The sequence below is a fragment of the Artibeus jamaicensis genome, unplaced genomic scaffold, assembly GCF_021234435.1.
Source record: "Artibeus jamaicensis isolate MK-2021 breed Jamaican fruit bat unplaced genomic scaffold, CSHL_Jam_final contig_1526, whole genome shotgun sequence".
In the NCBI taxonomy this organism is placed as follows: domain Eukaryota; kingdom Metazoa; phylum Chordata; class Mammalia; order Chiroptera; family Phyllostomidae; genus Artibeus; species Artibeus jamaicensis.
The window spans coordinates 2,175,492-2,202,227 of NW_026521297.1; the positions used below are offsets into that span (position 1 = coordinate 2,175,492).

Sequence of the window (26,736 nt, forward strand, 5' to 3'; positions counted from 1 at the left end):
TGGAGAGGAACCTGCGTGTGGGCTGTGTGCTTAAAAGAGACGAGACTGCTAAGGTCAAAAGTCATTTTTATTGGGAAGGTGAACAACCTACCCACTAAGTTCATGGGGAAGGTTGGCTGGGATCTGCACCCCCTCCCATATATACATTCTTCAGAATCATCCGGGAGAAGGCGTCCCCACTTTAGGGGGACTGAGTGCACTGGAGCGAACTCCCTTTTCCTCTCGGCTCAGTTTTCTCACTTGCACAATGGCCTCAGGGGAAGTCGGTGCTGCAGAGCTTGCTAGCGCTGAAGATGTCCGATCAGAATGAGGAGGCCAGAGGAGACCTGAGCAAGGGTGGCCCAAGGAGAAGGGGGTACTGACCACCCTGGTTGGGTTCGCACAGCCCCTTCCACCCCCCTCCCCACCCAGTGCCTCTCCTGCCCAACCCAGGGGGCTACGTGGCCTCAGGTCCGGGGGACAGGAGGCCACCCCCAAAGCCCGCCTCACGGTACTGGTTGGGGAACATGTTGCTGCCCACAAGGCTGGCTGTGCCCCCGTCCACGGGGACTGGAGCCTGGTATGAGTCCAGTGTCAGCGGCTCAGGGCCGGGTGGCTCCCCGACCGTGGCCCCTGCCACCCCGTTGCCTGTGACAGCGCTGGCAAGTGGTGGTGCCGGGGGCAGCATGTCCAGCATGGTGAAGAGCGTGGGGGTCGTTTCATAGGGAAAGCCTTCATCCAGGAGGTCTGGCCCACCAGGGGGCTCCAGGCCAGGGAGGGACACAGCACTGGGGAAGAAGTCTGTGTCCGGCAGCAGAGCCGATGGCGGGAGGAATGGGCCTGCCGGGATGGAAAGAAAGCATGGTGGGTTTTAATGTCAACTTCTGGCCAGGCTCTAACTCAAAGGGCCAGTCCCATGCTGAATGCATCATCAGCGTGGCCTCCTTTAATCCCAAGGAAAACCAGGGTTGAACCAATACTCCTGCAGTGCTGGGGAAGTTTTCCCCAAGAATGAGGAAGGTGAAGAGCTCAAGAGCCCCCCCACCAAATATAAAACCCACCCCAGAAGTGAAATATCCATACCATGGGAGACCCAAGTGAGAAGTCATCAGTCCCCAAATTGAAAAGGTAAAATGACAAGTGTCATTATAAGAGAGCCTCTGTTTTTTGAGACAAGTCAAACGTCACCAGCAAAGGCTCATTATGCTTAGCTCAGAAAGAGACACAGGCCTACTGGGACTCTATTTCCCAGCCTCCCCTTGCAGCTGATTGAGTATGTGACTAAGTTCTGCTGGCTAACGGGAGGGGGGGGTGCCTGATGGCTGGAGCTGCAGTGGACATTTGGATAGTAAGATGGAAACTGCAGGATGAAAAAGGCTTGGGACTCTGGTGATCATACAGCCACCAAACCATCCCTGCACCACCTACCTCTGGACTATGTTTACGGAAGAGGACGAATAAAGTTATGTCTTTTTGAAGCCCCTGTTATTTTGGGCTGTGCTGTGAATATAGTTAAATATGATCATAACAAATGCAGGTGGCGTTCCTGATTTCTGACAAGCTCCTAACATAATGGACACAGCCACTGCGCTAAAGCACTGTGTGATGTGACCTCAAGACATTCTAGAAAGGACCGACGGAGGTAGGGTCTCCATCTGACAGGTGAATAACCTGAGGCCCAAACAGATTACGCAGTGGCTAAATTGTAGCTTCAGAATTCAAACTCAGTCTGATTCCAGAGGCCGTGCATCCAATCATCAGCCTTAGTGCCATGGCGGCTTCAACCCCAGAATGAGAAAGGGGAGTTTTGGCAATGGGGGTGATGGAGGAAGTAGATGAATGGCAGGTGGCTGATGAGCAGGGGCTTTGGGGATTGGGCATTGAAGACGGGTGAGATGCGCTAGGATTGGTGGTTGCTAGGGGTCCAGATGCAGTGGGTGGGTGGGGACGACAGGCAGTGTTGGCAATCTCCAGGGTGGGACTGGCTGGAGCGGCCCAGGCTGGGTGGAGTGGTTGGCGGCTGGCTGGGAGCTGGGTGCCTGGGGACAGCGGGACGTTGGGGACAGTGTTCTCAGAGCTGGTAGCCAGCAGGTGGGAGGTCTCGGATGGCAACCAGATGAGGCGGGAGTTCTTGGGAACTGGAGGCTGGTGTGACTTGAGATGAAGGCAGCGGGAGAAGAGGCCAGAGGGTGGTCGGGGTAGAGGCAGACTCTGAATTGGAGGTTGGCTGGCTCTGACAACCACCCCCATTTATCCACCTACCCCCTGCTACCTGTTTCACACCCAGGGTCACTAATCTATACAGATGTCCAGATGCAACCCCCTGCTCCACCACAGGCTCACTGTGTGACCTCAGACAAAAGACTTTGCCTCTCCGAGCTTCCGGTTTTTCACCCTTAAAACGGGGGCTGGTGGGGGGTGGGGGAAAGACAGCACCCACCTTGCAGGGTGACTGTGCAGATCAAATGAGAAAAGACACACAAAGCACCTAGGTGCCTGTCATACAGTGTCTGTAAAGTAAGTACATTACATTTTAAAAGGCCAATGAGACCCAGCTGGTGCGGCTCAGTTGGCTGGATGTCATCCTGCAAACTGAAAGTTCATGGGTTTGATTCCCAGTCAGGGCACATGCCTGGGCTGCAGGTTTGGTCCCCAGCTGGGGCACACAGAAGAGGCAACCAAACAATGCTTCTCTCTTGCACCGATGTTTCTCTCCCTCTCTTTCTCCCTCCCTTCCCCTCTCTCTGGAATCAACAAAAGTAAAAAGCGAAAATGAAAAAACAAAATGACAGAGGTATGTGGTGAGACTTTTCAGGCGCGCCCCTGAGGCTCTGAGAGGTGGAGCAGCGTGGTGGAAATCTCACAGAAAGCAGATGGTCCAGCGGAGATCAGAGCCTCCGGCCTGTGTCCAGAATGGCCGTTCTTCCCACTGTATGTTGTGGGCCAAGTGGTGTGTCACTGGCCTTGTAGGAGCCAGGAGAGGCCAGAAAAGCAGGGCTGCAGCTCACCCTGCACCCACCACCGGGGGCAGGGGCTGGCTCCGAGCCAGGACCCACCTGAGCCGTGGCTGGGCAGGAAGTGGTCCAGGAAGGCCGGCTTTTTCCTCCGCCGCTTGCTCTCGATGCCATGGGGGTCTGAGGAAAGGCAGAGATGAGGACCCCTGGGTCTCCGCAACCCCTTCCCCCCCAGCCTGGGGCGCAGCAGGACAGCGGGGTCAGCCATCCCCTCCCGGGGACCTGGCGATGGGTGCGGGAAGGGGCACCGGGGACATACCAGAGCTGTTTAGCTCCCCGAGGACATCGGGCATGCCCCGTTTCCGCTTCTTGTCCACGCCATAGCTGTCTGTTCACAAGGTATCAAGGATACACAGAGTAATCCATCAAAGAAGACAACAACCAGGAATTAGTTTTAGAGACCATTTAGGAAGTTGTGGAGCTGTCCTAGTTCTTGGCCAACCAATGCAAATAGACACCCGCATCTTAATCGGAATAAAACCCAAATACACTTCAGCCACACTGGTCTCTGTGGTTCCCGGAACACCCCAGGCACCAACCTGCCTCAGGGCCTTTGCACTGCTTGCTGTTCTGGCCACTTAAAACACTCTGCCTCAGCTCCCACCCCTTCCCTGGAGAATTACTTCATCATCCTCCCACGCCCAGCTCAGCTGTCCCCTCCTCCAGGGAGCCCTCCTTGACCCGTAAGTCTGAGTCAGGTGCGCCTTCTGGGCAAGCTGAGTCCCCTGAGCAATTAATTCCATCCCTGTCCTGTCCACTCTTGTCACCATACGGGAATAGGTCTGCCCTCCATCGGACTGAGACTTGTGAGGGTAGTGCTGGGGCTATTTGGTCACCGGTATGTCCTCAACACGACTCAGCACAGGGCCAGGCAGGGGCAGCTGGGAGGAATGACTCCATCCTCCCAACAGTACGCATGAGGTGGGTACTGTTCTTATTTCCATTTTGCACAGGGGCAGAGCAAGACTCTGAGAGGCCAAGATCACACAGCCTGCCAGTGGCAGAGCCAGCATTCGAACCCCAGTGTGCACAGCTCTGAGCCCGCATTCTCCTTCTGCCTCTTCCCCTCACCCCTCTGAGTTGCCCCACACAAGGCCAAAGACCCGGTCTCCGGGGTCGTGGGAGACCTGGTCTCCGAGCTCCTGGTCTCCTGGTCTGGGTTGCGGCAGTTACCTTGGTCTCGAGGCAGGTAGGTGAAGGGCAGCGGCTCGCTGCAGACCCCGTCAGTGAGCCGCTGCAGGAAGACATTGACCGTCACGGGCTCCACGATCTCCAGGTCCTCGTAGGGCGGTGTCTTGAATACAATGGCAATCTGGCGGTGCACGTCGGCCTGGGAGAAGTCAGCCCGGCCTTCCCAGGAGGCGCTGCTGAACACCACCGCTATGTCCTCTGTGGGAAAGCAGGGGCGTCAGCTGAGCAGGGACGCTGGCCCGCTGGGCCCCCAACTCGCTCGGTCTCCCCCAAGCTCAGTGTTAACATCCCTAAGAATGAAACTCACCACTGTGGTAGCTAACCTTCTGTCGAGCAGCTACTGTGTGTCAGTCACTGGGAATTTTCTTGTATGTATCATCTCACTTAATCCTTTTAACAACCCGAAGGGCAGGTAGAATTAATATTCCCACTGTGTCAGATTCAGTGATTCATGAGGGGGACTCACAGGATTCAGCACATAGCCTGTACTCACGGCTATGACTTATTACAGCAAGAAGATACCGAGGCGCCTCGGGAACAGAAGGTGCCTGCCTCGGAGTCTAGGGGAAACCAGGCGCAAGCTTCCCAGAGTCCTCTCCCAGTGCAGTCACACAGGACACGCCAATGCCCCCCACACACACACAACAGATGCTATTTATCACGGAGCTCCTTAGAGACTCAAGAATCCAAAGTTTTTGTCTTATTTTTGTTTTTTAAAGATTTTACTTATTTATTTTTAGAGAGAGCGGAAGGGAAGGAGAACGAGAGGGAGAGAAACATCAGTGTGTGGTTGCCTCTCTTGCACCCCCTACTGGGGACCTGGCCTGCAAACCAGGCACGTGCTCTGACTGGGAATCGAACCAGCAACCTCTTGGTTTACAAGCCAGTGCTCAATCCACTGAGCCACACCAGCCAGGGCCAGAGTCCAGGGTTTTCAGTGAAGGCTGGTTACCTAAGTACCATCTGTATGACATGGACCAAAACACAAGACTCCCAGAAGAAAAGTCAGTGGTCCACAGAAACCGCGTTGCTCATACAAACGGTGCAGGCACGGTGAGCCACTCTTATCACTCAAGGAATCGGGGTGATCCTCTCGGAGTATAATTTCCCAGAATCCCCCCAGGGGCCAACCTTGGAGGCAGGCCTCCCAAAGGACAACACTCTCAGGTAGGCTATGTTAACTCTTTTCTACACGCCCACTTTAAAGGTGGGGAAACTGAGGCTTGGAGGGGTTAAGAGACTCACCCGAGGTCACACAGCCTGTAGGGAACAGTCAGGATTCAGGGGCTACTCTGCCTGCTATTCTTTTTCTTGTCTTATTGCATTGCCTCTCTCATCACACGGATATCACATACTGAGGCTTTATTTGTGCCGGGCACACACGGATTGCCTCTAAGTCACAACAACCCTATGAAGGAGGTACCATTAGGAGCCCCGCTACATAGGGGATGAAGGAAAGGCACGGAGAAGTCACGTCACTCATCCAAGGTCCCACAGCAAGCGAGTGGTGGAGCCAAGCTGGGAATCCAGGCAAGTTAGAGCCTCGCCACCAGCTCTGCTGGGGCTTGGGCAGGTTTTCTCGTATCTCTAGGCCTAGTTTCCACCTTAACAGAAGGAGAATCATAGTGCTTATTTCACAGGGTTCTAAGAGGACTAAACAGATCACTCCGGGTAAGGGGCTTAGACAAGGGCTTAGTATATAATTGGTGCTCAGTCTATGTGAAGCTTGAGTGTTCCTGTGAGCATTACGCAAAGTACTGACTCCAGGCCTGGCACTCGGAAAATCCTCAGCAAAGGCTAATGCTTTGTAGTGCACATCTTGGATAGCTGGGATCCCATGTCACCCTACTAGTGACTCATTTTATGGGGAAATGAGGCTCGGGTGGGGAAGGCACCTGTCTGAGATTGCCCAGTGAGTAAATGATGCAGCAGGACTCAGGTACCTGCCTTTGGTGATTCACCCATAGGTGGAATGGTTTCTCTGCCCTGGTCCCAACTTCCAGGTCGCTAACAATCTCCTTAGCTTTCCTCAGATCTCAGCTCAAACGTCACCTCCTCTGGGAAGCCTTCCCAGATGCCTAGACCACATCTGGTCTTCCTCTTGTTCAATCTCAGCACTTCGTCTTCTTCCCTCTCATACCCATCAGTAATTTGTATCTTTCCCTACCTCCCACTGAGCTGAGTGCCCTGTGAGGGCGGGGGGGGGGGGCTTTCTCTGCCACCACCATGTCCCCAGCACTGCATAGCACACAGGAGTCACTTAATAAGTATCTGCTCATTCATTCAAAACTTTCCTAAGAACCACCCTGACTGGCGTGGCTCGGTGGATTGAGGACTGGCCTGCAAACCAAAGGGTCGATGGTTCGATTCCCAGTCAGGGCACATGCCTGGGTTGCAGGCCAGGTCCCCAGTAGAGGGCGCATGAGAGGCAACCACACACTGATGTTTCTCTCCAGCTCTTTCTCACTCCCTTTCCCTCTCTAAAAATAAATAAATTAAATCCTAAACAACTTTTCCTAAGAAACAATCAACCAATGAATGCATAAATAAATGGAACAGCAAATCAATGTTTCCCTCTCTTCACTTCCTCTAAAATCAATAAATGAAAAAAATTTTAGAAATTTCGTAAGAACCTTCCACTCCTGGGTATGTATCCAAAGTTTTGTATCAGAGTCTCCTAGACATGAGGTCATGGTGGGGAGGCCTGGCTGGCACCTAGCAGAGGCCGGCACAGATGGCCCTCGGTCTCTCTATGGAAATTGGCGAGTGACTCAGTGAGCAACGAACCAATCCTCGCTATTGTCTGGCTCCGAAACCAGAGTCCTGGATCCTTCCGCCCCGCCGCCCAGCTAGCCATCTCCTCCGTGCCCTCTCACGCTTCTGGGCTGCCCAGACACTGGCAAGCCGCCAGAACCCCCTCCGCCTGCTCGCTGCCCCAGGGCCCTCACCTTTCTGCACCTTGTCGCACAACAGGTAGAGCTCCTCGCCACCCGTGCACGGCCCGCTCTCCTTGTTAATTCGGCAGATCCGCAGCTCGGACGTGTTTGTGGACTCTGGGAAGGAGCATAGGGAAGAGGTACATTAAGAAAAATCAGGAATTCAGTCATCGGACCCTTAGCAGGTCCCCTGCGGGTGCCCACCCTGGGCTGTGGAGTGATGGGAAATAGAGAAGCCAGGGCACCTGACCCTCCTGGAACCCATGGTCCAGGTGGTAAAAGAAGCTGCTCAGACAAGAGGAGATTAATCAACAATTACAAGTCCTCCACGTGGAGGTCCAGTGAGCGTCTGGCCAAGGTGGAGACCCTCCAACCTTAGGGAGAGTTGGTGGGGGTCAGGCATCAGAGACAATTCTTAGGTGAGGTTAATGGCCTGCAGTGTGCAGCGGACACCTGTTGTTTTGCCTTCCAGTCCTGGGCCTACTTTAACACGTCCCCAGTTTTCCCTGGAGGGAACAACACTGCATCTCAGTCACGGGGATTGTGTAAGGCTGAGCCCACCTCTGGCTCAGCAGTGAGCATGTGCGCCAGACACAGCCAATCCAAAATCGTCTCCTTCTGGACACAGAGGATTGGCCAGAGAGGAGCATATGACCCAAACCAAGCCAATGAGAGGCAGCCCTAAGATTCTGAGTGAAATTACTGGGTAAGAGTAGCTGTCTTAGGAAGTGGGGGAGAAGTGCCAAGCAGGTAGGACTAAGCCTGGAGCTGCACATAGTCATCTCACTCACTCCGCAGGAGGGCACTGCCAACCATGACTCCGCCGTGGAGGAGGCACAGCAGAGAGGAAAGACAGACAGTAAACTGACACCTCTGAGGACCTGGATGCAACCAGACCTGAAGCACGGCTCTACTTCCAGGTTTCAGTTAATGAAACATTTTCTCTTTTGTTATTGCTGATGGTCTTTGCTGTGCAAAAACTTTTCAGTTTAATGTAGTCCCATTTGTTTATTTTTTATTTTCCCCTTTTAAAATTTTTTTTCCATCACCCTCTTCTACCTCCACTAACCCCCACCCCTGTCACCACACTGATGTCTGTGTCCGTGAGTCCTTTTTCTTTTTTGCTAGATTCCTCCACCATCCCACTCCCCACCAGAGCTGTCAGGCTGCTACAAAATCTTTTTCCCTCCTCCTTTGGCCAGCTTGAGTTGGGATTCTATCACTTGCGTCCATAAACACCTGATTGGATTACTATCCTTCCCCTCGGATGCCTGTGGCAATCTCTGTAGGCTGGCTAAACCCTACCAGCCATTCCCGATCCCCTCTTCCATGACCGCACCCTGCTGTAGAAAAGGAAAACCTTAATACTTCCTTTCCCAGACTCCATCGCAACCATGGGACCAAGTCTGGCCAATGGGACATAAGCAAAGTCTACCAGGGGGTTTCTGGGGAATATATTATTTTGTCTGTCAAAGAGCCAAATGTTATTACTCATGCTGCCTCTTCCCTAAGATAGTCTCATACAGTTGTATAGGTTGTACATTTTACAATACTAGGTCTTGTTCCATAGGCTACCTAGTAAATGCTGACCCCAGAATTGGGCAGTGTACAGCTTGCTCACCATACAGAGTGACACTGCCCCCAATGCCTGGAATATAGATGTGATATCTGGAGCTGTGGCAGCCAGTTCATGACCATGAGGGAAAAGCAAAAAGACTCACAGAGCTGCTGAACCAGTGCCCCTATACTGCCAAGCAGCTGAATCCACAGGAACACAACTCATTAACTGAGACATATAGAAAGAAAAAACTGCCCTAGCCAGCATGGCTCCGTTAGTGGGGTGTCACATCACAAAGCAGAAGGTTGTTGGTTCGGTTCCCCGTCAGGGTACATGCCTGGGGTGGGCCTGGTCCCTGGCTGGGGCTTGGGGCACTTGTGAGAGGCAACTGGTCATTGTTTCTCTTTTTCATCGATGTGTCTCTCCCTTTCTTTCTTCCTATCTTCCCCTCTCTCTAAATAAGTAAATAAAATCTTTAAAAACATTTTTTAAATTTAAAAATAAGGAACTCCCTGTGGGTTCGTGTCTTTGCCTGCGGGGCTTTTGGGTCCCTGTGACCAAGGACAGTGCTATGGACACAGCACCCTGGACTCACTCTTGTCATAGACGGGCTCAGAGAGCACAGGGTCCATCTGGCGCATCTGTCCCTGCTGGTCCCTGTAAGACGCCTGGAAGCAGATCCTGACAACGTTCATGTCCACCTCCTGATGGTTCTTCAGGGACCCGGCTGTGGGAGAGAGGTGGGAAGGCTGAGGGTGGGGCCTGAGGAAGGAGAGAAGATGGCAGTGGCCGGGGGGTTTGGGGTTCGGGCTCACCATTGTAGGGGTCGATGCCGAGCTGGATTTTCCGCTCTATGGCAGCCTCAATCTCCTTCTTCCTCACACACTGGATGCCCAGGTTGTTGAAGCTGCGTTGGGGGGAAGGGAGGTTGTCCGAGGGTGCAGGTATAGCCCTAACTCCCAGGAGGGATCCAAAAATTGTTCCCTGCCTTGGGGCTCCCAGTCTCAGGGGCTGAGGCACCCCGGGCCCAGGGGTCCCGGCCTTGGGGCAGGGGTCTGGGGTTCAAACCCTCCAGGGGTACCAAGGTTCTCTTGAGACAACCTGGGAACACCCGTTATCTGTACTACACAATACTGCCCAACCTCATTTGTAAGAAAACTGAAAATGAAACTGCAATGCAATGCCAATTTTTAAAAACTCATCCAAACAGCAAAGATGAAAAGGTTTGATAATACCCTCTGCAGGTGAGGTTGTAGAGAATCAGGCACTGTCACCCACGGCAGCTGGGGCTGTAAAGTGCTCCAGCAATTAATTTCATATTACAGGCCAATCTGGGAGTATTCATTCATTGCACACATATTTCCTGAACACCTACTGCGTGCCAGGCATGTGCTAGGTGCTGGGGGACATAGCAGGGAACAAAAGAGACAAAAATCCCTGCTCTCACTAAATGTATACATCACTGAGAGTACACATGTACACACTTAGAATTTGTCCTGGAGCCCTGGCTGGTGTGGCTCAGTGGATTGAGTGCCGGCCTGCAAACTAAAGGGTCCCCGGTTTGATTCCCAGTCAGGGCACATGCCTGAGTGGCGGGGCCAGGTCCCCAGTAGGGGGCGCGCAAGAGGCAACCACACATGAATGTTTCCCTTTCTTCCTCTGTTCCCCTTTCTCTAAAATAAATAAATAAAATCTTCCCAAAAAATTGTCCTCCAACAAGGGATTGAGACCAGCGTAGATGCACATTCATAGAGGGCCCGTTCAAGTCACTGTGCGCACCCACACGCTGGAATACTATGCAGCCAGTAAAAGGGCTAGAGCAGCTCTAAATGCCCTGATAGAAATGATCTCCAGATGCCCCGGAATACACAAGTGAGGTGCCAGTGCCTGCTATTATTTATAAGGAGAGAAAAACCATTTCTACACATAGCGTATCTTATCATTGCCTACAGGATAGGGTACTGGTATCTGGAAGAACAAGGAAGGAAGGAAATTTATTTTTCACTGCACACCCTTTCTAAACCTTTTAATTATTTAGAGTAGAAACATAGCCCTGGCTGGTGTAGCTCAGTGGATTGAGCGCGGCCCTGCGAACCAAAAGATCATGGTTCGATTTCCTGTCAGGGCACATGCCTGGGTTGCAGGCCAGTTCCCAGCAGGGGCCAGTTCCCAGCAGGGGATGCACCAGAAGCAACCATACATTGATATTTCTCTCCTTCCCTTCCCTTCTAAAGATAAATAAATAAAATTTGAAAAAAAATAGAGTAGAAACATATAAATTATAAAGACACAGAAAGAACAGGCCTTGCAGTTAGGTCAGTTCTGGGGTAAGATCCCAGCTCGGACATTGGCTCTCCGCACCCTGCACCTCTCAGAGCCTCAGTTTCCTCCTCTACAATACGGGGTAAATGTAACATATGGGAATGTGCAGGGCAGGGCTCCAGGCCTAGGGAAGACCCTCCACAGCCACCAGGCCTCAGTTTCTCCATCTCGGAAATGCAATAGTGAGAGTCTGGCTAAGCTGCCCCTTGCCCTCCTAAGGTGTCCCTGCGAGGTCCTCAGAATCTCCATGACCAAGAGTCAGGGGTTGGGGTCGGGGGTCAGGGTTGGGTACCTGTGCCGGGGGCTGACGTGAGGCCGGAGCCGCACCCTGCAGACGCCGTCAGTGCAGTCTTTCCCCACGAGGCTGTGGGGGTGCACTCGGTGAGGCCAGTCCTTCCACACCAGGCAGGCGGTCACCTCCACCTCCCGCAGCCCTCCACAGTCCCGGAGCTGCAGGAAGACAGGTGCTCTTTGGGGCGGGGGTCCCAGCCTACGTACCTGCACCCATCCATACTCCCTGGGGCCTTCCTGGGTAGCTCCCTTCCTCTCTCCTCACAGGATGATGGAAAGGTGTTTGCTTAAGACAGCTCTGAGATTCTAAGCCTGAGACTTCCAGCTGGGGGCTCCAGTTGGGGGGGGGGGGGCTGACAGGATAGCTGCCCACAGACGTGCTTCCTTTGGCCACTCAGACTTTTAACAATCAGAAGTGCACAGGGTCTCCACATACTGTCCACAGATAACATCCTGTGACAGAGGAGAAAGGCTCCCTCACAGTGGAGGGACCTGCTGGACCCCACCTCGGCCAGGTGATCTGGGTCTGCATCACTGGCACTGGCCCCAAATGACTCTGGCTCCCCCTGGTGGCCAGAAAGGACACCACATCACCGCTGTGGCAGCCCCTCCCGAAGTGCATCCCCAAACCTAATGGTGAGAGAACACCCTGCAAAGCCAAACTGTGCGTCACCAGCTCAAAAATGTCAGTGTCATAAAAGCAGATACGAAGATGGATGTCATATTGGGGATTAAAGAAAAACAAATATATTTTGATCTGGCTGGTAGCTCCACAGTGTACATATCTGTAAGAATTTATCAACCTGAATACTTCAGAGTGGAACTTAACATAGATATTAAGAAAAAATATAACTTCATATGTAAAAATGTACATTTCATATATTTGAGGTTACTCTATTAAATTAACTTTAATTTAATAACCAAAATTTAATTTGCTTTTTTATTAAGCTATTTATAAAGATAAAATAGAACTTATAAATGAATTTTTTCAAAAGGAGAGACACTAAAAAGACACAACCATCACATGCTTCACGGAATCCCTGATCACATCCTGGATCGAGGGGAAAGAAAAAAACCACAAAACACATTTTGGGGACAATTGAGACAGTTACGTCTGGGCACTACTCCAGGAGGTTCTGTTGGGAGTACTGGTGGTTTTCTAGGGGCAGTAACAGTATCGTAGCCCAGGTAGGAGCCCCTTCTTAGAAGGTGCACTTTGAAGACCGGAGCACCTAGAAGCGACGTAACGTGACGTCTACAACTCGCTCACGTGCCGTTGGGCAAGAGAACAACGTGCGTTTGTCTGTGTGGAGAGAGAGCCATGGGCGTGGCCAACGTGGCAAAATGCCAGCCGGTGAATGTGGGTGAAGGGTCACGGGGTTCGCTCCACTGTTCTCTTTTCTGCAGATTACAACTTTTCATCGAAACTCATTCAAATGTCTGCTTTCAATCAGTGCAAATTTTTGTGTATCAATTATACCTCAGTAAAACCTTTTAAAAAATCACCCTGGCTGGTGTAGCTCACCCGGGCTGCACAGAGAGTGGGTCTGGGAACCAAGTGTCGCTGGTTAGATTCCCAGTCAGGTCACATGCCTGGGTTGTGGGCCAGGTCCCCAGTAGGGGGCGTGCAAGAGGCAACCACATATTGATGTTTCTCTCCCTCTCTTTCTCCCTCCTTTCCCCTCTCTCTAAAAATAAATAAAACATTCTCTAAATTAATAAATAAATACATAAATACATAAAATCTTGGGGGAAAAAACTTAAAAAAAAGATTTTCAAAAAATTTCGCCCTGGCTGGTGTAGCTCAGTGGATTGAGCGTGGGCCTACGAACCAAAGGGCACATGTCAGGGCACATGCTTGGGTCGCAGGCCAATTCCCAGCAGAGAACACAAGAGAGGCAACCATACATTGATATTTCTCTCCCTCTCTCCCTCCCTTCCCCGCTAAAGATAAATAAATACAAAAGCTTTAAAAATGTTTAAGTAAAAAGTTGGAAAAAACTTAGAGTCTACATTGAAAAAGCATGAGGCATCGCATTACTCTGGGTTTCCAGATTCTCTTTTTTAAAAAGGAAGTGAGGGCAAATGGGCCAGATTTCTGCTCAGCAGCTTCAAGTGGCGTAGCGAGAGAGAAAAAAAAAAAAACCTCTAAGCCTGCACCTCATGTCTAAAGCTGAGGCCCGTAAAATACAGTAAAGCAGTGAGATTCGGTGGGGTAATACTGCCCTCTAGCGAACATCTGAGGTATCGGGGTGATTTGGGTTGACACTGTGATGAGCACCAGCAGCGGCAGCACACGGGGCCAAAGATGCTGCACAGCTGAGAAGCCAGGGACAGTCCCACCCAAGTCCTGCAAGACTTCCGAACCTCCCAGCAAGTTTTTCATGTCAGTGGAAACCCTGCTGAAAATGCTCAGACCCCAGAACCTAACACTGATTTACATATATAATATTTTCCCATAATATTAAAACACACTGAGTTTTACGTCACTAAGTCCACCAGGCTGGGTCAGGCTGCGTTTGTGGACACGAATGAGGTCAAAGGCAACTGCCACCTTCATTACTTCCCTGGTGCTGTGCCCGAGCATTTACATACTGAGGTGAAATGTGTTTAAATATGCTCCACTATTTTCCATTTATTTCTCCTTCATTCTAATGTCAGGGCATTATGGACGTGCCTATGAGTAGAGGTGGGTAATACTGTGAATACATTTCATTGAGTCAGATAGGACTCAAACCATTCATTTAGCCCTGGCTGGGGTGGCTCAGTGGACTGAGCGCCGGCCTGCGAACCAAAAGGCCAAGGGTTCCAGTCCCAGTCAGGGCACATGCCCGGATTGTGGGCCAGGGCCCCAGTTGGGAGTGTGCGAGAGGCAATCAATCATGTTTCTCACCTTCTCTTTCTCTCTCCCTTCCTCTCTCTCTAAAAAAAGTAAGTGAAATCTTTTAAAAAAAAAAACATTCATTTCACCAGCTTCCTGCTGTATAACATTAGGAGATTCTCAAGAGATCAGGGGAAGAGTCTCACAATTGATTCAAGAAGACTGCAGGGCTGAAAGTCTCCCATCTTTGAGATGTCACACAAGACCGTGGGTAAGGCGTAGGGCCCTGGAGCGGGTCAGACCTGGTGACAGCGAAGCTCTGCCACTGGCCGACTGCATGAGAAGCCCCTCTGTCCTCAGCTGTGAGATGCGCATCGCTAAGAACTGGGCACGCAGGAGCGCTTAGTAAATGTCAGTCATTACTAGACTGAACTTGCTGTGTGCCCCTGAGCAAGTAACCTGCCCTCTCTGAGCTTCAGTTTCCTCTTCTGGGGGATAGGGATAAAAACCCTGAAGCAGGTCATGCACTATTGCTGGGCATTTACTGTTCTAACTCTCTGAAGTCAAAACCACCACCAAACCAAAATAGTCGCCTGGAGAGACTTAGAATTAAAAAGCTGGGGAACTGGTTGGAGCGACGTCCGGTACACCAAAAGGCTGAGGGTGCGATTCCCAGCCAGGGCACGTAACCAGGTTGCTGGTTCGATACTCATTTTACTCATTTGGGGCATGTGCGAGAGGTAACTGATTAATGTTGCTCTCTCCCCACCTCCACTTCCTCTCTCCCTGAGCAAACACACACAGAAAACTGGGGAAAACACAGTCTACAAGTATCACCCACCCCACAGATAAACTTATAATTACAAAGGGAAAGCTGTACCTTTACAAAGGAGGGACCTGGTAGTCACTGCCCCAAAAGGGCTGAACTGTGTCCCCGCCAATTCATATTTAAGTCCCTAATCCCCAGGACCTCCGAATGTAACGGTATTTGGATGGAGAGCCTTTTAAAAAGTGAGTCAGTTGCCCTGGCTGGTGTAGCTTAGTGGATTGAGCACGGGCCTGCGAACCAGACAATCACGGTTCGATTCCCAATCAGGGCACATACTGGGGTTGCAGGGCAGTTCCCTGCAGGCCAGTTCCCAGCAGGGGATGCACGAAAGGCAACCGTACATTGATGTTTCTCTCCTTCTCTCCTTCCCTTCCCCTCTAAAGATAAATAAATAAGATCTTAAAAAAAAAAAAAAAAAAAGTGAGTCAGTTAAAGCCGTTGGGGCAGGCCCTTATCCAATCTGCCTGGTCTTATAAGAAGAGGGCATCTGGTGTAGCGCAGTGGATTGAGCGCTAGGCTGCAAACCTAAGGGTCACCAGTTTGATTCCCAAGTCAGGACATGTGCCTGGGTTGCAGTTCCAGTCCCTGGTGGGGTGTATGCAAGAGGCAACCACACACTGATGTTTCTCTCCCTTTCTTTCTTTCTCCCTCTCCTCCCCTCTCTATAAAAATAAATGAAAATCTTTAATAAAAAAAGAGGCCATCCAGACACACTGTGACACCAGACAAGTGTGACAAGGACAGACCATGTGAGGACACGGTGAGAAGGCCGCTGTCTGCAAGCTGAGCCAAGGAGAGAGGCTTGTAAAGAAACCAACCCTACTGACAACTCAGTCTTGAACTTGCAGCTTCCAGAACGGTGTTGTTCCAGCCCCTGGGTCTGGGGCACTTTACTATGGCTGATAACAGACTGATACCTCCCCTTACCACAGGCTCTGACTCAGCATCACCTCTCACGGCTAACAGTGGGACAAATTGCCACCCCACACCCTTTGACAGGACACACTCAGAAGGCTGCAGCCTCACTGCTGGGGGTTCCGGCCAAAATGAATAACCTGATGTAATCTGGACACAGACAACAATCTCAGAATGTGGGGCACTGAACAGAACACCTGTCCTGTCCTCCACAAATGGACCATGTCCCAAAACACAAAGACAGTCTGTGGAGAAAGACACACATGGCCTGGCCGGTGTTGCTCAGCGGAATGAGTGCGGGCTGCAAACCAAAAGGTTGCTAGTTCAATTCCCAGTCAGGGCACATGCCTGCGTGGTGGGTTTGCCCTGGGTTGGGTTGCGTATGAGAGGCAACCGATTGGTGCTTCTCTTGCACATGGATGTTCCTCTCCCTCTCTTTCTCCCTCTCTTCCCCTGTCTCCAAAAAGAAATAAATAAAATGTCTTAGAAATTAAAAAAAGAACAAGCTGAGCCATAAAGTTGGAAAAATCCCCTATCAAATTAGAAAAACAGACAAAATGCTTAAAGATCAATAAGGGACTATGAATGGCCCTCAGCGCTCCACACCTAACCTGTTCCCGAAAACCCAGTGGCTGGGAATGTACATTTCACAGGAAATCACTCTCCTAACTAGAAAGTCTGGCTGACTGCGGGCTGCTTTCATCAAATAACAACTACAACCACCCGGCTGTGTAAAAGGGGGACGGCAGGCCAGTGCTGGGCTATCTCCCTGGTGTCCTCAGAGCATCCAGTGTGCAGAAGCTTTGTCCCCATTCTACCGATGAGAAAACCGAGGCCAAGAGAAGCACTGGGTTTGTCCCAACCACACAGCTGGTAGTGGCAGAGCCAAGACTCAAACCCACGTCTTTCTGACCTAAAACCCCAACTTGTGGAGAAGGACAGGGTTTCTCTGCTAATCCCCCAAATAAACCCATGACCCTGGCCGGTGTGGTTCAGTGGTTTGAGCACTGGCCTGTGAACCAAAAGGCCTCAGGTTCGACTCCCAGTCAGGGCACGTGCCTGGCCTGCGGGCCAGGTGCCCAGTCGGGGGGCGCTCCAGCGGCAACCACACATCAATGTTTCTCTCCCTCTCTTTCTCCCTCCTTTTCTCTAAAAATAAAAAACCGGAATCTTTAAAGAAAAGCAAAAAACCGTGAGTACAAATAACATTGAGGAAGAGAGAGAGGACAGAGAGGCAGGAGACCTCACCTGAGGGAGCTCAGCCTGTTAGGGGGCAAGGGGCTGTCAGGAAAGGCGCCCCTGGGGTGGGCGTGGGTGAGTAGGAGGTGACCAGGCTGCAGGAGGAAAGTACTCCAGGTAGAAGGAACAGCGTGTGCAAAGGCCTGGTGGCTGGAAGGCAGCAGGTGAGGAGGGGATGGGTGGAAAGGGGCAGCGGGAGCCAGCCGATGAGGTCTTGGAGGCTCAGGAAGGGGCTGGGCCCTGGGGACCCCAGGGAAGACTGTGGGGTGGAAAGAGGAGCAGAAGTGCAATTTGACGGGTGTCCTCCGGCTGCCTTGCCGGGGGCAGGGGAGGGGGGGGAGGTGCGGATATGGAGGAGACAGAGAGCTGCCAACTGGGAACAAAGCTGGAGGTCAGGGAGGAGCTGGGGTTGGGACCTGGGATGGTTAGCACACAATCGAGGGTCGATAAACACTCGGACAAAGATCCAGCCGCGCAAGTAGACTCCGTGCTGGGGAAGAGCAAGGAACCAGGCCTCAGATGCCACTGGGAACAACAGTCATGGATACCACCCCGGGGAGGGCGATTTGGGGACATCCATCAAATACCTTTGACCGCAACTCCACTTCCAGAAACTATTTGAGTGACACATACGAAGGAAAGAATAGATGGACCGTGTCCTGCCCCGCAGCCCCACTATGTATAGTGGGAGACTAGAAACGACCTGAGTGCCCACCAATAGCAGGCGGCACAAGAAATTCCGGGCACCCGCACAACAGGATACCATGGGAAAGAGCGTAAGGCAGCGTTACACGTGCTAATGTGAGCCAAGCTCCAAGATCTATTCTTCGGTTGGAAAAGGAAAAAAGCACGGCCCAGAACATCATACGAATACAGATGCCACTTATGCCGCGGTCACACCCCGATCAACATCCCATTTACATCAAAAGTATCGTTAGGTTGCTTAATGCACTTAATGACCCTACTGTGCATCACAGTTTCACCTGGCCTATCTCCACCGCGCTCAGAACGCGTACATGAGCGCGCAGCTGGGCAAAATCATCTAACACAAAGCCTACGTTATAATACAGTGTGGAACAGCTCACGCAATTTATCATGAGCATCACTTCCGCCCCATTGCAAAATCAAAACAGCCTGTGTTGAATCAGCTGGTAAGTCCAGAACCAGCTACGGGTCGACGTCATGCTCCCCGCTATGCTCCCCGCTAGGCAGGAAGTGGGAGACGGCGTACGTGCAGGTACGTACGTACGTACGTACGTACCTGTGAGATCACAGCACACTCCCGGAAGGACGCGGGAGACGCGGCTAACAGTGTTACCTCTAGGGGAAAGCCAGCCCGCAGGTTCGGGGGGACTGCTGTTCATCTGAACTTAATTTAAATTAAATTCTGTTAAGTGAAAATAAATCTTCATATTTTTGAACATTTTGAACTATGTCATATGATATTTAAAACAGAATAAATACATACACAGTTAAAAAACCATTACCGGCACCTCATCCATTCAGCACTCCACCCCAAAAGTAATTTCCTCTATTAATTTGTGTTTTTTCCTTCCAGTTTCTATATGCACGTATTTGCAAATACAACCATAGAAATCTTATTTTTCCCTCTTTGAACACAAAATATAGTATAATACCCTATGCGGGGTTCTGTGCCTCAGACCGGGGAGGAGACTATTAATACATCTGGGAGACAATTCCACATCAGCACCTAAGGGAGTCTTCATTTAAAACTTTTTCTGGATTAACTGCAGGCAGCGATATTCATCTGCGCCGATACGCGTTACATCCGCACAGAATCCTGACACATAGATGTTTGCTGACTAGTTTACCAGTCCCTTACTGATGAGCACTGAGGTTTCCAACTCTCACACAAATAAGGCAGCAGCAGATCACCATGTACAGCCCTCCGTGCGCCCAGGGGCGGACAGAGCTACACCTTAAATCCCTGGAAGTGGAACCCTGGCCTAAGGGCAACGGTGATGAGGGTACCGCTAGCAGCTCAGCCCTGCTGGACACTTACTTACCAGCTGGAGGTCCTTTGCCTGTGCAATGAACTCCTTCACGCCTCCCAATCCCCCCCCCCCAAGCTGGTCGGTTATTACTATCCCATTTTGTAGAGGAGAAAACTGAGACACAGAGGGACTAAGTAACCTGCCCCAGGCCGCACAGCTAGCAAATGACTGGTCGGGAATTTGAACCCAGGCACCCTGACTCTTGAGGCCTCCTTTGTGAACCAGGAGGCTTCCCGGCCTTTGAGGGAAGGCTTTTCTTTCTCTGAACGCCCTTTCGAGTTGGGGCCAGGTGATAGGATCTCCAGTTGCAACCACAGCACCAGCAATAATTACCACCATCCCACACACGCATCATCAATACACGCATGTGAATCCTGGGGCGGGGAAGCGCGAGCCCCACCGCCCCGGGCCCCACCTCGATGGCAGGCAGCGTCTTGCTGGCCTCTGTGCTGCTCTCCCCGAGGATGCTGCCGGCAGAGCGGCCCTCGCACTCGTAGCGGAAGCGCATGCCGCGCTGCTTGGGCTGCTCGGTAATGACCAGGTGCGGCCGCGGCCCGGGACCGGGGGCCGAGGGCCCGAGCCGGCCCAGGGGGCAGCCCCAGGGCGGCGGCGGGGCCGGGGGCGCAGCGGGGCCCAGGGTGACGGTGCTCAGAGAGGCCGCCCCCCGAGACACCAGGCGCGTCAGCCCCTCGCCTGGCCCCGGCGGCGCCCCCTCCAGGCCAAAGCCATTCTCCTTGATGTACTCATCGATGATCTCTAAGGGAGAAGCAAAAACCGGGGAGATGCCGGTTACAAAAGAGGTTTGATGACCTCCCAGACCTTTTTCTCTCCCTCCTTTTCCAATCTACTCATTTCTTCTCGACATTTCTTGCCCCAACGCCAAACACACAAAAGAACCTGCCGTCCTTCTTGCCAACGGTCCCCTCCAGCATCCCCTAACTCTTGAAGCCAGGAACCTGAAGGGGGGCGGGGCGACCTGGTTTCTCCTTCCCCTGCATCCTCACGTCCACCGTCACCCACAAAGTGCTCAAGCTTCGAGGGTGCGTATCTGCGTTAGTTGCTCATGATCCCATATCAGCAAGCGGGATCATGAACCCACCCATGAACTTCTGCTTCTACGGCAATTCTCTCCACCTCACTGCCTCCATCCTGGTCCGCCTTCCCTGTCTCCATTCTGAACCCCCTCTCCTGTGTGTGTCTGTCCCCCACACACCGCCAGAGAGATGTTATGTCAGACCTGTTCTCTGCCTGTCAGAAGCCTCCTGTGGCTTCCATCTCCCTCAGAGTCAAAGTCAAGACCCTCTCCATACAAAGCCCTCTCCCAACTCCATGCATGTCAGGAGAAAACAAAAACAAAATCCCACAGCCCTGGTGTGGGCACAGAGTCTTGTGTGGACTGGTCCCTGCTGTCCTGCCGCCGCCCACCCCACACCCCCCCTCTCATCCTGATCCAGTCTTTTTCCTGTTGCTTGTACCCACCAAGCCCGACCCTCTGCAGGGTGGTCGCCCCCACCCCCATCTGCCTATTTCATGCTCCCCCTACCCCACCCCATTCAACCCCTGCTAACTCCTCCTGGTCCTCCAGTCCCAGCTCAAATGTCACCTCCTCAGAAAGGCCCCACCTGATGTCTTCTCGGCCATCTCTCCCTCTACCTGTTCAGCCCCTTCACAGCCCTTAGACCCGTCTAACTTGATCTTGTTCATTCCTTTTCCTACCGTCTGTCCCACTGGCGTGTCAGCTCCGAAAAGGTACTTTGGTCGTGACTGAATGAATTACCCAGGGCCTACAACAGCCTGGCATGTCACAGGTGCTCAGTACAATTCACTGAAGGGATGAATAATAGTAGTGACGCCAGCCCTGGCTTGGGTGGCTCAGTGGATTGAGCACCAGCCTGTGAACCAAAGGGTCGCCAGTTTGATTCCCAGTCAGGGCACATGCCTGGGTTGCGGGCCAGGTCCCCACACTGTAACCCTCCCCTCAATACCCCAGCAAGGAAGGCCTGTCCATGCTCACTTGGACCCCTAGCTTCCCCCAAACTTGCCCTGTGATACTCACCCAATTCATCTGTGGAAGGAAGAGAAAAAGAGAAGGGTGAGGTCCAGTGAAGCGGTCAAAACTTTCATTTTTAAGACATTCTCCAACCTCATCCCCTCCTCCCATGCTGGGAACCTGGGCTTCACCTCCCAGGGCTGCTAAACCCCAACCCCCATCTACCCCTCCCGGGCTACCTTCCCTTTGGCCCCCAATGCTGGGGCCCCAGGGCTGACCCCAATGCCTCAAACGCCTCCTAAAAACAAAACATCTAGGCCAGGGGTTATAAAGTGTTGCTGGTAATTCGAGGAAAAACCGAGGATCTTCTCACCAGGGGAAAAATGGTCAGCCAAAATTCTAAACAAGATCGAGATGTGTTCCTTCCCATATGGTCCATCCCAGGCCCCCAGAGGTCAGGGCTTGTGTCTGAAGATTCCCAAGAGGCAGTGTCTCCTCCTCCAGGCTACGATGTGAACGAAGCCTGCTCTGCATCTTTGTAGGCCAGTCTCCTAGCAATGCCCACCCGCTGTCCTGGCTTCACCCCCGCTTCCTGAGGGGGAGTGACAGGAATGCTGGGGAATCCTTATCACCTCCTCGGGAAAGCTCAGCCCTGGAAGCGGCAGTGGGGAAACCGAAAGCAGCCTCCAATCCACAGACAGGACGAGGGGAAGCCCACAGGGAGCAACGCAGAGAGGCGGGGTGAGGCAGACGCCCCACCCAGGGTTGCCTGCTCCAGCCACTGGTCTCAGACACCCACCCTGGCCCCGATGCCAGGCCTGTCCTCCCCCTCCGCTCTCAGGGAGTGGCTTCTGGCAGCCAGACCTTTGGTCCTTGGAAAGCAGTACTCCTGCACCCTTTATCTCATTCAGTCTGCGAAGTCAGCAGGGTGGGGAAGGACACCCTGGTTTGGTAGATGGGGCTGGGACGATGAGGATGAGGCAGGGACGTGCTATAGATCACGGGCAGGACAACCTCAAGTTACTTCAACTTGGAAAAACCTCAGGCATCTGTGCTGGATGACCTGGGGACCCGAAGATGACTTGGACTTTGTCTGAACCCTCGAGGAGGTCCTAAGCTGCAGAGGGAAACTGAGGCCCCAGGCAACAACGGCCAGAGCGTTGGACTGCCTCAGTCCAAATGCCCACTCTGCTGCCCACTCGCTGTGTGGCCTTGAGCCCCTTACTTAAGCTTCGTGCCTCGGTTTCCTCATCTATAAAATGGACACTGTCACAATGCCAGCCTCACCGGGCTGTTGTGAAAACTAAATGAGCCAATACTACACGGGGAGCACTTAGAACTGCCACGCTAGTAGGTGCTATCCAGTGCTGGCTGCTATTAAACGAGGTGGTGGAAGCCACTGTTTTACAGGCTGGGTAAACCACCTGCCATCGCTAGGTGTCGGTTGGTATGTCTATAAAATGGGAATATTGAAAAACACGGTTTCAGACCATGGAGCGCGGAGGGACAGAGACATTGGCTTGAATCCCAGCCGTCACTCACAGACTGTGTGGGCTGGGGTGAGTCACTCAACCTCTCTGAGCCTCCTTCTCTGTAAAATGAGGTCTGGGCTCCTATCTCAGGCATTAGCATGAGGACTGAGGACTGCACGGGAAAACTGCTTGGCACCAAGGCTGACCGCTTTAGGCCCTCCACGAAGCTTAGATGATATTGTTATCTAAAGTCCTTTTTCGGCCAGGAAATATTGGGAACTCCCTCCCCTTATTCAGGACTCAGCTAAAATAACAGCCCGCACCCCCCACGTCCCATACGGACTTGCCGCCGACACCCAGGGGCAGCCAGGATCTGCCACAGTTGAGCAAACCCAAGAGCAGGAAGCCAGCTGTGTCTTCCCTGCTCTGGGGCCTTTGCACAGGCGGCTCCGTGCCAGAAGGGTCTTCCTCCAGTTCTTTGCATGGCCTCCTCCTCTCCTTTCAACTCCCTACCTAAATGTCATCTTCTAGACAGGTCCTCCCTGACCACTGTATCTAAGATGGCCCCCAGGACCCCCACTAGAGTCGCTTGCAGTTTGGTGCCTTTATTTTGTCATTTACATGGAACTCTTCAGGACCTGGCATGACCTTATGTGACAGGGATTCATATCTGTAGACTCTGAGCAGCACAGAATAGGGACTGTGTCTGCCGCACTGTATACCCAGGCCACGGTATGTGTCCGTCCCATCAACATGAGGGACATCCTCCCTCCCACTGTGTCTCAGGGGTTCTCCCATCCTCAGCTTGCTGAGATAGCATGGACCCCAAGACTTCTTTATAACCTTTATCACACTTTATAATCCCACATTTAGTTTACTGTTTACGTGTCTGTCTCTACATCTAAGCAGGAATCCCGTGAGGGCCGAGCCAAGGCTGTTTCAGTCACTGCTGAGTCCACAGCAATGCCCAGCACGGGGCCAGGTACAGAACAGGAACTCAATAAATGCTGATTGAATGGATGGTGTCAGAAATTCTTTTTACTTGAAACCAAAGATCTAGGTCTCAGGCAGAAAAGTCTCAGCCTTGTTTTCCTGCCCAGAACCAGTGCATGGGCAGTACTTGTCTCCAGTGCCACTTCCCACCATTCGCCACCACAGATCTGTTAGAGAACCCACAGTGCATCCCCCACGGCCAGGCCAGCGTTTCTGGGGTCCATCCCGAGGCTCTACCTCCAGAGAGAGGCTCAGACCCAGCCCACAGAGTTTCCATGGTATCAGGACCCTTCCTTGCCTCCAAATCTCAGCATTTTAATAAGAGAGGGAATGTTTCATCTGGCCACGATTCTGCATTTCCTTGGGCAGCACTGCATTTTCGATAGCACAAGCGGAGGGACCTTATAGGCTAGTGGTTCTCAGCATCTCTTGGGAACTTGCTGAACATATAAACTCTCAAAAGCCATCCTAGACCTACTGAATCAGAAACTCTGGAGGTGAGGCCCAAAAATCTATTTAAACAAGGTCTCAGGGTGACACTGATGCATACAAAGATTTAAGAACCACTGTTATAGACTGCCTTCTAATGATAATAATGATAATGATAATAATTGTTAGTATGATCACACCACTAACAGTTAATGCTTATTGAATCTTTACTCTATGTTGGTCACGGCTTTGAAAGTTTACCTGTATCAGCTCATTGAATTCTGTCCATCCTCCAAAAGGAGAAGGAACTGATATGATGCCCATATTATAGATGAGGAACAGTGAGGCCCAGAGAGGGGAAGTGACTTGCAGGCATTCCCACAGTTAGGGGTGGGTGTTACAAAGCCCAAGATGGCGATTATTACCCTCTGCACTACCATGTGAATCTCCGCGTAAGACTCCTCTTCAGGTGTGAATAGGTACTTAGTTTTACCTGTCCAGCTCCTAATCACCTGGGAGGTAGGGGCATCTGGAGCCCCCCATCTAGAGGAGCAGGGAAGGACACCGTCAAGGAAAGCTGTGGTGGACCTCACTGAAACCCCCGGACAGAGGCGTGCCCAATGGATTCTCCCCTCCCCTGTCCTGAGTGTGCAGGTGGGCAGGAACCGTGGAGGTCTGCTCACCCGTGGTCCTGGAAACAGCCAGAGAGAGCGAGGAGAGGTCCGGGGTCCCTGCAGGGAGGAAGGCAAGTCTCAGGAGGTGATGGAGATCCTAGAGAATTTCTCAAGCCCCACCCTCTTCCTCTCCCGGCCCGCTCCTTCTTCACCCCTCACCCAGAGTCTGGCCTTGCCTCCTTCCCAAACTCGTGAATAGGTGCCTTAGTTTCTGTCATTCATCCCACCCTTGCATCACACTCTGGCCCCACTCCTTTTCTCCCAAACGGTAGGACCTAGAGGAATCCTTCTCAGTCTCGATTGGCCAAACCACAGCTCCCTTCCTTCTCTCGGGGTCAGATACTACCCCTCCACTTTTTCAGTGTCAAGCTCCTCCCCTTCTCCCTTCTCAGACCCTGCAACAACTCTCCGAGGAAAGCCCCACCCACTGTTTCTTCTCAGAGTCAGGCCTTTCTCTCCCTCTTTCCAAACAGGACCCCCTCTTCTTTCCACTAATCAGGCCCCTTCCCTCACCCTATGGGAGTCTGTCCGAGTCTCCGGCTTTCCCCAGGCCCCGCCCCTTACTCTGAGTAGGACCCTGCTTCCTTCTTTAGCTAGGCCCCGCCCTCTTCTCACTCTCAGGGTCAGGCACCGCCCCTTCTGTGAACCCGGCCCCTGCTTTTTATCCTCTCAGACCCTGGCCCCGCCCCCTTCGCACCCTCTCTGAGTCTGGCCCCGCCCCCAGTCCGCAGGAGCAGGTCTCGCTCTTCCTTCTCCGAGTTACGCCTCGCCTCACCCCTTCGGGAGTCGAGTCCCGCCCCCTTCTTTGCCTCAGAGTCAGGCCCCGCCCCCTCCTCACTCTGTAGTGGGACGCCTCTCTCTTACCTTGGCCCAGACCCCGTCACCATCCTCTGCCTCCTTCCTTCCCTCTAATACAGTGTCCCCCGAACCCTCACACTCTCCCCACAAAATCCCTAGACTCTCGTTGGGACTCCCAGAACCCTCGCATCACCAATCCCATCCCAGACTCCTCTCCTAAACCCCGGCCCCGCTTACCCAAGGCCGCCAGCTCCGGCGTAGCGGACTGTCTGGCGACGCGACGACTCGGCATGGCCCGACCAGTGGGGAGTGACGACCCAGAGGCCGGCCCAGACCAAAACACACACACGGCTAGGCCGGGCGGCCAGGCGGCGCGGTCTGGAGGATGATCGCGGGTCTGGCGAGTGGCACAGGGGTTGGGGCCGCAGGCCGGGCAGGACGCGCGGCGCCCGGGGCTGCGGGGGGCGGCCGGCCGGGCCGAGCGAGCGTCGGGCGGGGGCGGGGCGGCGGAATTCCCCGGCGCTGCCGGCCTGCGCGTCCATTGGCTCTCACCCCGTCGTGACGTCACGCAAGGGGAACGGGAAAACCCCCACGCGTCACGTGTTCTCGGGGGCGGGGCCGGCCGGGAAGAGGAGGTTGGGCGCTTGGGAGGGGCGGACGATGCTGGCCACTGCTCTGGGGAGCCAACTAAGGCCTTCTTAGAGCCATTCACGACCTATACATGGAGCAAGTCGGGAAACTGAGGCCTGACTCCCAGGTCTGCCAGGGGGGCTTGAACCTGTTGTTTTTCTGGCTGGAAGGGACGCTTTGGGATCGGGTTGCCAGGGCTCTACAGCTGTCATTGATAATGATCTTTAGGAAACCTCCGTGGTTTCTCTATGCCTCCTTTCCATCTACCGTAAATTGGGAGTTGCGATACTTAAACGTTTAAAGATAGACTGTCAGCTCTAAGAATTGCTTGTTTTGTTGTTTGCTGTATCCCTAGTGCCAGGTACCGCACCTGGAACACAGAAGGTACCCAATGAAAGTTTACTGAATGAATGGATGGCTCTTCTATTTCTCCCCACAGCCCCTTCAAGTTTCCTGATAACCCAGAGCACTTATAGCCTCAAGGCTCAGTCTGTCAGTGTGGGAATGACGGCAGTGTTGCCCCACTCACTGTACAAGAGAGTCGTGTGCCTGACCCTGGAGCAAAGTGCCTACCTGGGAGCCTCACAAAAGCTTCATACCTCACACTCTCATCAAGGGCCTGTGAGGTAGTAAGGATTCT

General features: G+C 52.7%; 1 protein-coding gene across 1 annotated transcript; it reads right to left on the reverse strand.

Annotated features, from left to right (window-relative positions):
* Positions 1 to 49: 49 nt before the first annotated feature.
* RELB (RELB proto-oncogene, NF-kB subunit) lies at positions 50 to 25,951 on the reverse strand. Its single transcript, XM_037148033.2, has 12 exons — positions 25,704 to 25,951; positions 24,678 to 24,725; positions 21,167 to 21,175; positions 19,526 to 19,866; positions 11,293 to 11,450; positions 9,494 to 9,585; positions 9,274 to 9,405; positions 7,133 to 7,237; positions 4,167 to 4,382; positions 3,253 to 3,321; positions 3,036 to 3,113; positions 50 to 819 (listed from the first exon to the last, which is right to left on the reverse strand). The coding sequence occupies exons 1-12, from the start codon at positions 25,756 to 25,758 to the stop codon at positions 437 to 439; spliced, it is 1,686 nt and encodes a 561-aa protein (XP_037003928.1). The 5' UTR covers positions 25,759 to 25,951; the 3' UTR covers positions 50 to 436.
* Positions 25,952 to 26,736: the final 785 nt, after the last annotated feature.